Source organism: Petromyzon marinus, assembly GCF_048934315.1.
Source record: "Petromyzon marinus isolate PM22_M1 ecotype Great Lakes invasive population chromosome 73 unlocalized genomic scaffold, UKy_Petmar_22M1.pri1.0 chr73_unloc.3, whole genome shotgun sequence".
Classification (NCBI taxonomy): Eukaryota; Metazoa; Chordata; class Hyperoartia; order Petromyzontiformes; family Petromyzontidae; genus Petromyzon; species Petromyzon marinus.
In genome coordinates, this window is record NW_027422609.1 from 292,546 (window position 1) to 304,490 (window position 11,945).

An 11,945-nucleotide genomic window follows, 5' to 3' on the forward strand; every position below is an offset into this window, starting at 1 on the left:
GTGGTTTGAGTGTGGTGAGTGGTGAGTGCGGTGAGTGTGGTGAGTGCGGTTCAGTGTGGTGAGTGGTGTGAGTGTGGTGAGTGTGGTGAGTGCGGTTCAGTGTGGTGAGTGTGGTGAGTGGTGTGAGTGGTGTGAGTGTGGTGAGTGTGGTGAGTGTGGTGAGTGTGGTGAGTGTGGTGAGTGTGGTGAGTGGTGTGAGTGTGGTGAGTGTGGTGAGTGTGGTTCAGTGCGGTTCAGTGCGGTTCAGTACGGTGAGTGTGGTGAGTGTGGTGAGTGTGGTGAGTGTGGTGAGTGTGGTGAGTGTGGTGAGTGTGGCGAGTGTGGTGAGTGTGGTGAGTGTGGCGAGTGTGGTGAGTGTGGTGAGTGTGGTGAGTGTGGTGAGTGGTGTGAGTGGTGTGAGTGTGGTGAGTGTGGTGAGTGTGGTGAGTGTGGTGAGTGTGGTGAGTGTGGTGAGTGGTGTGAGTGTGGTGAGTGGTGTGAGTGGTGTGAGTGTGGTGAGTGTGGTGAGTGTGGTGAGTGTGGTGAGTGGTGTGAGTGGTGTGAGTGGTGTGAGTGTGGTGAGTGTGGTGAGTGTGGTGAGTGGTGTGAGTGTGGTGAGTGTGGTTCAGTGTGGTTCAGTGTGGTTCAGTGCGGTTCAGTGCGGTTCAGTACGGTGAGTGTGGTGAGTGGTGTGAGTGTGGTGAGTGTGGTGAGTGTGGTGAGTGGTGTGAGTGTGGTGAGTGTGGTGAGTGGTGTGAGTGTGGTGAGTGTGGTGAGTGTGGTGAGTGTGGTGAGTGTGGTGAGTGGTGTGAGTGGTGTGAGTGTGGTGAGTGTGGTGAGTGTGGTGAGTGTGGTGAGTGTGGTGAGTGTGGTGAGTGTGGTGAGTGGTGTGAGTGTGGTGAGTGTGGTGAGTGTGGTGAGTGGTGTGAGTGGTGTGAGTGTGGTGAGTGTGGTGAGTGTGGTGAGTGTGGTGAGTGGTGTGAGTGTGGTGAGTGTGGTGAGTGTGGTTCAGTGCGGTTCAGTACGGTGAGTGTGGTGAGTGTGGTGAGTGGTGTGAGTGTGGTGAGTGGTGTGAGTGTGGTGAGTGTGGTGAGTGGTGTGAGTGGTGTGAGTGGTGTGAGTGTGGTGAGTGTGGTGAGTGTGGTGAGTGTGGTGAGTGTGGTGAGTGTGGTGAGTGGTGTGAGTGTGGTGAGTGGTGTGAGTGGTGTGAGTGTGGTGAGTGTGGTGAGTGTGGTGAGTGTGGTGAGTGGTGTGAGTGGTGTGAGTGTGGTGAGTGTGGTGAGTGTGGTGAGTGGTGTGAGTGTGGTGAGTGTGGTTCAGTACGGTGAGTGTGGTGAGTGTGGTGAGTGTGGTGAGTGTGGTTCAGTACGGTGAGTGTGGTGAGTGTGGTGAGTGTGGTGAGTGTGGTGAGTGGTGTGAGTGTGGTGAGTGTGGTGAGTGTGGTTCAGTGTGGTTCAGTGCGGTTCAGTGCGGTTCAGTACGGTGAGTGTGGTGAGTGTGGTGAGTGGTGTGAGTGTGGTGAGTGTGGTGAGTGTGGTGAGTGTGGTGAGTGTGGTGAGTGGTGTGAGTGGTGTGAGTGTGGTGAGTGTGGTGAGTGTGGTGAGTGTGGTGAGTGGTGTGAGTGGTGTGAGTGTGGTGAGTGTGGTGAGTGTGGTGAGTGGTGTGAGTGTGGTGAGTGTGGTGAGTGTGGTTCAGTGTGGTTCAGTGCGGTTCAGTGCGGTTCAGTACGGTGAGTGTGGTGAGTGGTGTGAGTGTGGTGAGTGTGGTGAGTGTGGTGAGTGGTGAGTGTGGTGAGTGTGGTGAGTGGTGTGAGTGGTGTGAGTGTGGTGAGTGTGGTGAGTGTGGTTCAGTGCGGTTCAGTGCGGTTCAGTGCGGTTCAGTACGGTGAGTGTGGTGAGTGGTGAGTGTGGTGAGTGTGGTGAGTGTGGTGAGTGTGGTGAGTGTGGTGAGTGTGGTTCAGTGTGGTTCAGTGCGGTTCAGTGCGGTGAGTGTGGTGAGTGTGGTGAGTGTGGTGAGTGTGGTGAGTGTGGTGAGTGTGGTGAGTGTGGTGAGTGTGGTGAGTGTGGTGAGTGTGGTTCAGTGCGGTTCAGTACGGTGAGTGTGGTGAGTGGTGTGAGTGTGGTGAGTGTGGTGAGTGGTGTGAGTGTGGTGAGTGTGGTTCAGTGCGGTTCAGTGCGGTGAGTGTGGTGAGTGTGGTGAGTGGTGTGAGTGGTGTGAGTGTGGTGAGTGTGGTGAGTGGTGTGAGTGTGGTGAGTGTGGTGAGTGTGGTTCAGTGCGGTTCAGTGCGGTTCAGTACGGTGAGTGTGGTGAGTGTGGTGAGTGTGGTGAGTGGTGTGAGTGTGGTGAGTGTGGTGAGTGTGGTTCAGTGCGGTTCAGTGCGGTTCAGTACGGTGAGTGTGGTGAGTGTGGTGAGTGTGGTGAGTGTGGTGAGTGTGGTGAGTGTGGTGAGTGTGGTGAGTGGTGTGAGTGTGGTGAGTGTGGTTCAGTGCGGTTCAGTACGGTGAGTGTGGTGAGTGTGGTGAGTGTGGTGAGTGGTGTGAGTGTGGTGAGTGTGGTGAGTGTGGTTCAGTACGGTGAGTGTGGTGAGTGTGGTGAGTGTGGTGAGTGTGGTGAGTGGTGTGAGTGTGGTGAGTGTGGTTCAGTGTGGTTCAGTGTGGTTCAGTGCGGTTCAGTGCGGTTCAGTGCGGTTCAGTACGGTGAGTGTGGTGAGTGTGGTGAGTGTGGTGAGTGTGGTGAGTGGTGTGAGTGGTGTGAGTGTGGTGAGTGTGGTGAGTGTGGTGAGTGTGGTGAGTGTGGTGAGTGGTGTGAGTGTGGTGAGTGTGGTGAGTGTGGTGAGTGTGGTTCAGTGCGGTTCAGTACGGTGAGTGTGGTGAGTGTGGTGAGTGTGGTGAGTGTGGTGAGTGGTGTGAGTGTGGTGAGTGTGGTGAGTGTGGTGAGTGTGGTGAGTGGTGTGAGTGTGGTGAGTGGTGTGAGTGGTGTGAGTGTGGTGAGTGTGGTGAGTGTGGTGAGTGTGGTGAGTGGTGTGAGTGTGGTGAGTGTGGTGAGTGTGGTGAGTGGTGTGAGTGGTGTGAGTTTGGTGAGTGTGGTGAGTGTGGTGAGTGGTGTGAGTGTGGTGAGTGTGGTGAGTGTGGTTCAGTGTGGTTCAGTGCGGTTCAGTGCGGTTCAGTACGGTGAGTGTGGTGAGTGTGGTGAGTGTGGTGAGTGGTGTGAGTGTGGTGAGTGTGGTGAGTGTGGTGAGTGGTGTGAGTGTGGTGAGTGTGGTGAGTGTGGTGAGTGGTGTGAGTGTGGTGAGTGTGGTGAGTGGTGTGAGTGTGGTGAGTGTGGTGAGTGTGGTGAGTGTGGTGAGTGTGGTGAGTGGTGTGAGTGGTGTGAGTGTGGTGAGTGTGGTGAGTGTGGTGAGTGTGGTGAGTGTGGTGAGTGTGGTGAGTGGTGTGAGTGTGGTGAGTGTGGTGAGTGTGGTGAGTGGTGTGAGTGTGGTGAGTGTGGTGAGTGTGGTGAGTGTGGTGAGTGGTGTGAGTGTGGTGAGTGTGGTGAGTGTGGTGAGTGTGGTGAGTGTGGTGAGTGGTGTGAGTGTGGTGAGTGTGGTTCAGTACGGTGAGTGTGGTGAGTGTGGTGAGTGTGGTGAGTGTGGTTCAGTACGGTGAGTGTGGTGAGTGTGGTGAGTGTGGTGAGTGTGGTGAGTGGTGTGAGTGTGGTGAGTGTGGTGAGTGTGGTTCAGTGTGGTTCAGTGCGGTTCAGTACGGTGAGTGTGGTGAGTGTGGTGAGTGTGGTGAGTGGTGTGAGTGTGGTGAGTGTGGTGAGTGTGGTGAGTGTGGTGAGTGTGGTGAGTGGTGTGAGTGGTGTGAGTGTGGTGAGTGTGGTGAGTGTGGTGAGTGTGGTGAGTGGTGTGAGTGGTGTGAGTGTGGTGAGTGTGGTGAGTGTGGTGAGTGGTGTGAGTGTGGTGAGTGTGGTGAGTGTGGTTCAGTGCGGTTCAGTGCGGTTCAGTACGGTGAGTGTGGTGAGTGGTGTGAGTGTGGTGAGTGTGGTGAGTGTGGTGAGTGGTGTGAGTGTGGTGAGTGTGGTGAGTGGTGTGAGTGTGGTGAGTGTGGTGAGTGTGGTGAGTGTGGTGAGTGTGGTGAGTGGTGTGAGTGGTGTGAGTGTGGTGAGTGTGGTGAGTGTGGTGAGTGTGGTGAGTGGTGTGAGTGTGGTGAGTGTGGTGAGTGTGGTGAGTGTGGTTCAGTGCGGTTCAGTGCGGTTCAGTACGGTGAGTGTGGTGAGTGGTGAGTGTGGTGAGTGTGGTGAGTGTGGTGAGTGTGGTGAGTGTGGTTCAGTGTGGTTCAGTGCGGTTCAGTGCGGTGAGTGTGGTGAGTGTGGTGAGTGTGGTGAGTGTGGTGAGTGTGGTGAGTGTGGTGAGTGTGGTGAGTGTGGTGAGTGTGGTGAGTGGTGTGAGTGGTGTGAGTGTGGTGAGTGTGGTGAGTGTGGTTCAGTGCGGTTCAGTACGGTGAGTGTGGTGAGTGTGGTGAGTGGTGTGAGTGTGGTGAGTGTGGTGAGTGTGGTGAGTGTGGTGAGTGTGGTGAGTGGTGTGAGTGTGGTGAGTGTGGTTCAGTGCGGTTCAGTGCGGTGAGTGTGGTGAGTGTGGTGAGTGGTGTGAGTGGTGTGAGTGTGGTGAGTGTGGTGAGTGGTGTGAGTGTGGTGAGTGTGGTGAGTGTGGTTCAGTGCGGTTCAGTGCGGTTCAGTACGGTGAGTGTGGTGAGTGTGGTGAGTGTGGTGAGTGGTGTGAGTGTGGTGAGTGTGGTGAGTGTGGTTCAGTGCGGTTCAGTGCGGTTCAGTACGGTGAGTGTGGTGAGTGTGGTTCAGTGCGGTTCAGTGCGGTGAGTGTGGTGAGTGTGGTGAGTGGTGAGTGTGGTGAGTGTGGTTCAGTGCGGTTCAGTGCGGTGAGTGTGGTGAGTGGTGAGTGCGGTGAGTGTGGTGAGTGCGGTTCAGTGTGGTGAGTGTGGTGAGTGGTGTGAGTGGTGTGAGTGTGGTGAGTGTGGTGAGTGTGGTGAGTGTGGTGAGTGTGGTGAGTGGTGTGAGTGTGGTGAGTGTGGTGAGTGCGGTTCAGTGCGGTTCAGTACGGTGAGTGTGGTGAGTGTGGTGAGTGTGGTGAGTGTGGTGAGTGGTGTGAGTGGTGTGAGTGCGGTGAGTGTGGTGAGTGTGGTGAGTGTGGTGAGTGTGGTGAGTGTGGTGAGTGTGGTGAGTGGTGTGAGTGTGGTGAGTGTGGTTCAGTGCGGTTCAGTACGGTGAGTGTGGTGAGTGTGGTGAGTGTGGTGAGTGGTGTGAGTGTGGTGAGTGTGGTGAGTGTGGTTCAGTACGGTGAGTGTGGTGAGTGTGGTGAGTGTGGTGAGTGTGGTGAGTGGTGTGAGTGTGGTGAGTGTGGTTCAGTGTGGTTCAGTGCGGTTCAGTGCGGTTCAGTGCGGTTCAGTACGGTGAGTGTGGTGAGTGTGGTGAGTGTGGTGAGTGTGGTGAGTGTGGTGAGTGGTGTGAGTGTGGTGAGTGTGGTTCAGTGCGGTTCAGTACGGTGAGTGTGGTGAGTGTGGTGAGTGTGGTGAGTGTGGTGAGTGGTGTGAGTGTGGTGAGTGTGGTGAGTGTGGTTCAGTGCGGTTCAGTGCGGTTCAGTACGGTGAGTGTGGTGAGTGTGGTGAGTGTGGTGAGTGTGGTGAGTGTGGTGAGTGTGGTGAGTGGTGAGTGGTGAGTGTGGTGAGTGTGGTGAGTGTGGTGAGGCTATCGCGACCGGGGGTGAGGGAGGTGAGGGGGGTGAGGGTGAGGGGGGTGAGTGTGAGGGGGGTGAGGGTGAGTGTGAGGGGGGTGAGGGTGAGTGGTGAGTGAGTGTGGTGAGTGGTGAGTGAGTGTGGTGAGTGGTGAGTGAGTGTGAGGGGGGTGAGTGTGAGTGAGGGGGGTGAGGGTGAGTGTGAGGGGGGTGAGGGTGAGTGTGAGTGAGTGTGAGCGAGTGTGAGCGAGTGGTGAGCGAGTGGTGAGTGAGTGTGAGCGAGTGTGGTGAGTGGTGAGTGTGAGTGGGTGGCGAGCGAGTGGTGAGTGAGCGATGTGGTGAGTGAGTGTGGTGAGTGGTGAGTGGCGACTGAGCAGCGACTGAGCGGTGACTGAGCGGTGAGTGATGAGGAGGTGGTGGTGGTGGTGGCGAGCGAGTGTGAGTGAGTGGTGAGTGAGTGGTGAGTGAGTGTGAGTGTGGTGAGTGGTGAGCGAGTGGTGAGCGAGTGGTGAGTGAGTGGTGAGTGAGTGTGAGCGTGAGTGAGTGGTGAGCGAGTGTGAGTGAGTGTGAGCGTGAGTGGTGAGCGAGTGGCGAGCGAGTGGTGAGTGAGTGTGAGGGTGAGTGAGTGGTGAGTGTGAGTGAGTGTGAGCGTGAGTGAGTGTGAGCGTGAGTGAGTGTGAGCGTGAGTGAGTGGTGAGTGTGAGGGTGAGTGAGTGGTGAGCGTGAGTGAGTGTGAGGGTGAGTGAGTGGTGAGTGTGAGTGAGTGTGAGCGTGAGTGAGTGGTGAGCGAGTGGTGAGTGAGTGTGAGCGTGAGTGAGTGTGAGCGTGAGTGAGTGTGAGCGAGTGTGAGTGAGTGTGAGCGTGAGTGGTGAGCGTGAGTGAGTGTGAGCGTGAGTGAGTGTGAGCGTGAGTGAGTGTGAGCGTGAGTGAGTGTGAGCGTGAGTGAGTGTGAGCGAGTGTGGTGAGTGGTGAGTGTGAGTGAGTGTGAGCGTGAGTGAGTGGTGAGCGAGGCGTGAGTGAGTGGTGAGCGTGAGTGAGTGTGAGCGTGAGTGAGTGGTGAGCGTGAGTGAGTGTGAGCGTGAGTGAGTGTGAGCGTGAGTGAGTGTGAGCGTGAGTGAGTGGTGAGCGTGAGTGAGTGTGAGCGTGAGTGAGTGTGAGCGTGAGTGAGTGTGAGCGTGAGTGAGTGTGAGCGTGAGTGAGTGTGAGCGAGTGTGGTGAGTGGTGAGTGTGAGTGGGTGGCGAGCGAGTGAGCGAGTGTGAGCGAGTGTGGTGAGTGGTGAGTGAATGGCGAGCGAGTGGCGAGCGAGTGGTGAGTGAGCGAGTGTGGTGAGCGAGTGGCGAGCGAGTGGCGAGCGAGTGGTGAGCGAGTGGTGAGTGAGCGAGTGGTGAGTGAGCGGCGACTGAGCGGTGACTGAGCGGCGAGCGATGAGGAGGTGGTGGTGGTGGTGGTGGCGAGCGAGTGTGAGTGAGTGTGAGCGAGTGGTGAGTGAGTGGTGAGTGAGTGGTGAGCGAGTGGTGAGCGAGTGGTGAGCGAGTGGTGAGCGAGTGGCGAGCGAGCGAGCGTGGCGAGCGAGTGGTGAGCGAGCGAGCGGCGACTGAGCGAGTGGTGAGTGTGAGTGAGTGTGGTGAGTGAGCGAGTGGTGAGCGAGTGTGGTGAGTGGCGAGCGAGCGGCGACTGAGCGGCGACTGAGCGGCGACTGAGCGGCGAGCGATGAGGAGGTGGTGGTGGTGGCGAGTGAGTGTGAGTGAGTGTGAGCGTGAGTGAGTGGTGAGTGAGTGTGGTGAGTGGTGAGCGAGTGGCGACTGAGCGGCGACTGAGCGAGCGGCGAGCGTGATGAGGGTGGTGGAGGTGGTGGCGAGCGAGTGTGAGTGAGTGTGAGCGTGAGTGAGTGGTGAGTGAGTGTGGCGAGTGGTGAGCGAGTGGTGAGTGAGTGGCGAGCGAGTGTGAGGGTAAGCGTGAGCGAGTGGTGAGCGAGTGTGAGCGAGTGTGGTGAGTGGTGAGTGTGAGTGGGTGGCGAGCGAGTGGTGAGTGAGCGAGTGGCGAGCGAGTGGTGAGTGAGTGTGGTGAGTGGTGAGTGAATGGCGAGCGAGCGAGTGGCGAGCGAGTGGTGAGTGAGCGAGTGTGGTGAGCGAGTGGCCAGCGAGTGGTGAGCGAGTGGTGAGCGAGTGGTGAGTGAGCGAGTGGTGAGTGAGCGAGTGTGGTGAGCGAGTGGCGAGCGAGTGGCGAGCGACTGAGCGGTGACTGAGCGGCGACTGAGCGGCGACTGAGCGATGAGGAGGCGATGAGGAGGTGGTGGCTGTGAGCTGCGTGGTTACCGTGACGACGACGGTGGCTACAGCAGCGGCTACATGGCCTCGAACTCGTCGATGCGCTGCTTCGTGTTGCCCTGGCGGATCTGCTTCAGGGTCTTGTATTTGTCCCGGCCGGCCTTCACGTTCTCGGCGTGCAGCACGTCATTGCTGGTCTTCTTAGAGTCGTCGCGGGCATGAGCCAACTCCGACGTCAATGCCTGTGGGTTGGTGGGGGGGGGTGTGTGGGGGGGGGTGAGGGAGTGGGGGGGTGAGTTTTGGGGTAGGGGGGGGGCGAGTACATGCAGTGGGTGAGCGTGGGGTGGAGTGGGGTGGGTTAGCGACCGAGCGGGTTAGTTATTTGAGTTGGTGGGTGGGTGGGTGAGTGGGTGGGTGGGTGAGTGGGTGAGTGGGTGGGTGAGTGGGTGGGTGAGTGGGTGGGTGAGTGGACGGGTGAGTGAGTGAGTGGGAGAGTGGGTGGGAGAGTGAGTGGGTGGGTGAGTGAGTGGGTGAGTGAGTGGGTGGGTGAGTGGGTGGGTGGGTGGGTGAGTGGGTGGGTGAGTGGGTGAGTGAGTGGGTGGGTGAGTGAGTGAGTGGGTGAGTGAGTGGGTGGGTGGGTGGGTGAGTGGGTGGGTGGGTGGGTGAGTGGGTGGGTGAGTGGGTGGGTGAGTGGGTGGGTGAGTGGGCGAGTGGGTGGGTGAGTGGGTGGGTGAGTGGGTGGGTGAGTGGGCGAGTGGGTGGGTGAGTGGGTGGGTGAGTGAGTGGGTGAGTGGGTGGGTGAGTGGGTGGGTGAGTGGGTGGGTGAGTGGGTGGGTGAGTGGGTGGGTGAGTGGGTGGGTGAGTGGGCGAGTGGGTGGGTGAGTGGGTGGGTGAGTGGGTGAGTGAGTGGGTGGGTGAGTGGGCGAGTGGGTGGGTGAGTGGGTGGGTGAGTGGGTGGGTGAGTGGGTGGGTGAGTGGGTGGGTGAGTGGGCGAGTGGGTGGGTGAGTGGGTGGGTGAGTGGGCGAGTGGGTGGGTGAGTGGGTGGGTGAGTGGGTGGGTGAGTGAGTGGGTGAGTGGGTGGGTGAGTGGGTGGGTGAGTGGGTGGGTGAGTGGGTGGGTGAGTGGGTGGGTGGGTGGGTGGGTGAGTGGGTGAGTGAGTGGGTGAGTGAGTGAGTGGGTGAGTGAGTGGGTGGGTGGGTGAGTGGGTGGGTGGGTGGGTGAGTGGGTGGGTGAGTGGGTGGGTGAGTGGGTGGGTGAGTGGGTGGGTGAGTGGGCGAGTGGGTGGGTGAGTGGGTGGGTGAGTGGGTGAGTGAGTGGGTGGGTGAGTGGGCGAGTGGGTGGGTGAGTGGGTGGGTGAGTGGGTGGGTGAGTGGGTGGGTGAGTGGGCGAGTGGGTGGGTGAGTGGGTGGGTGAGTGGGTGGGTGAGTGGGCGAGTGGGTGAGCGGGTGGGTGAGTGGGTGAGTGAGCGGGTGGGTGAGTGGGTGGGTGAGCGGGTGAGCGAGCGGGTGAGCGAGTGGGTGAGCGAGTGGGTGAGCAAGTGAGTGAGCGGGTGAGTGAGTGGGCGAGTGAGTCAGCGAGTTAGTGAGTGAGTGGGCGAGTGGGCAAGTGAGTGGGTGAGTGGGTTGGTGACTGAGTGGATGTGCGAGTGGGTGAGTGAATGAGTGGGCGAGTGAGCGGGTGAGTGGGCGAGTACATGCAATGGGTGAGCGAGTGGGTGGCTGGGTTAGTGACTGAGTCAGTGGGTGGGTGAGTGAATGGGTGGATGAGTGGATGGGTTAGTGACTGAGTGAGTGTGTGAGTGAATGAGTGGGCGAGTGAGCGGGTGAGTTAGTGAGTCGGTGGCTGGGTTAGTGACTGAGTGAGTGGGTGAGTGAGTGGGTTAGTGAGTGGGTGGCTGGGTTAGTGAGTGGGTGAGTGAGTGGGCGAGTGAGCGGGTGAGTTAGTGAGTGGGTGGCTGGGTTAGTGACTGAGTGAGTGGGTGAGTGAGTGGGTTAGTGAGTGGGTGGCTGGGTTAGTGATTGAGTGAGTGGGTGGGTGAGTGAGTGAGCGAGTGGGTTGGTGACTGAGTGGATGGGTGAGTGGGTGAGTGAATGAGTGGGCGAGTGAGCGGGTGAGTTAGTGAGTGGGTGGCTGGGTTAGTGACCGAGTGGGATAGTCACTGAATGGGTGAGTGAGTGACCGACCAATGCGTTAACCCCGCCCTCCTCACCCAGCGCTCACCACCCCCACGCTCACCACACCCACGCTCACCACCCCCACGCTCACCACCCCCACGCTCACCACACCCACGCTCACCACCCCACGCTCACCTGCAGCTGCTACTGCACGTGCTCGTTCTTCTGTGCCTCGGTGAGGCGCTGGCTCACGCTCACCCCCTCGCTGCTCAGCTCGGTGGGTGAGCGAGTGGGAGAGTGGGTGGGTGAGTGGGTGGGTGGGTGGGTGAGTGGGTGGGTGGGTGAGTGGGTGGGAGAGCGGGTGAGTGAAGGAGTGGGTGAGTGAGTGGGAGAGCGGGTGAGTGAAGGAGTGGGTGAGTGGGTGGGTGAGTGGGTGGGTGAGTGGGTGGGTGAGTGGGCGAGTGGGTGGGTGAGTGGGTGGGTGAGTGGGTGAGTGAGTGGGTGGGTGAGTGGGCGAGTGGGTGGGTGAGTGGGTGGGTGAGTGGGTGGGTGAGTGGGTGGGTGAGTGGGTGGGTGAGTGGGCGAGTGGGTGGGTGAGTGGGTGGGTGAGTGGGTGGGTGAGTGGGCGAGTGGGTGGGTGAGTGGGTGGGTGAGTGGGTGGGTGAGTGAGTGGGTGAGTGGGTGGGTGAGTGGGTGGGTGAGTGGGTGGGTGAGTGGGTGGGTGAGTGGGTGGGTGAGTGGGTGGGTGGGTGGGTGAGTGGGTGGGTGAGTGAGTGGGTGGGTGAGTGAGTGGGTGAGTGAGTGGGTGGGTGAGTGAGTGGGTGAGTGAGTGGGTGGGTGGGTGGGTGGGTGAGTTGGTGGGTGGGTGGGTGAGTTGGTGGGTGGGTGGGTGAGTGGGTGGGTGAGTGGGTGGGTGAGTGGGTGGGTGAGTGGGTGGGTGAGTGGGCGAGTGGGTGGGTGAGTGGGTGGGTGAGTGGGTGAGTGAGTGGGTGAGTGGGTGGGTGAGTGGGTGGGTGAGTGGGTGGGTGAGTGGGTGGGTGAGTGGGTGGGTGAGTGGGTGGGTGAGTGGGCGAGTGGGTGGGTGAGTGAGTGGGTGAGTGAGTGGGTGAGTGGGTGGGTGGGTGGGTGAGTGGGGGTGAGTGGGTGGGTGAGTGGGTGGGTGAGTGGGTGGGTGAGTGGGCGAGTGGGTGGGTGAGTGGGTGGGTGAGTGAGTGGGTGAGTGGGCGAGTGGGTGGGTGAGTGGGTGAGTGGTGGGTGAGTGGGTGGGTGAGTGGGTGGGTGAGTGGGCGAGTGGGTGGGTGAGTGGGTGGGTGAGTGGGCGAGTGGGTGGGTGAGTGGGTGGGTGAGTGGGTGGGTGAGTGAGTGGGTGAGTGGGTGGGTGAGTGGGTGGGTGAGTGGGTGGGTGAGTGGGTGTGGGTGAGTGGGCGAGTGGGTGGGCGAGTGGGTGGGTGAGTGGGTGAGTGAGTGGGTGGGTGAGTGGGCGAGTGGGTGGGTGAGTGGGTGGGTGAGTGGGTGGGTGAGTGGGCGAGTGGGTGGGTGAGTGGGTGGGTGAGTGGGTGGGTGAGTGAGTGAGTGGGTGGGTGAGTGGGTGGGTGAGTGGGTGGGTGAGTGGGTGGGTGAGTGGGTGGGTGAGTGGGTGGGTGAGTGGGTGGGTGAGTGGGCGAGTGGGTGGGTGAGTGGGCGGGTGAGCGAGTGGGTGAGCGAGTGGGTGAGCGAGTGGGTGAGCGAGTGGGTGGGTGGGTGAGCGAGTGGGTTGGTGACTGAGTGAGCGAGTGAGTGAGTGGGTGAGTGAGCGAGTGGGTTGGTGACTGAGTGGGTGAGTGGGTGAGCGAGTGGGTTAGCAAGTGGGTGAGTGAGT

At 59.7% G+C, this 11,945-nt stretch overlaps 1 protein-coding gene across 1 annotated transcript in view; it reads left to right on the forward strand.

Annotated features, from left to right (window-relative positions):
• LOC142908132 (radixin-like) overlaps positions 1 to 11,945 on the forward strand; it is a 33,960-nt gene that overhangs the window by 3,825 nt on the left and 18,190 nt on the right. The window contains exon 2 of the mRNA XM_076058395.1: positions 10,289 to 10,364. Coding sequence (XP_075914510.1) covers positions 10,289 to 10,364 — 76 coding nt within the window. The remainder of the gene's footprint in view (positions 1 to 10,288; positions 10,365 to 11,945) is intronic.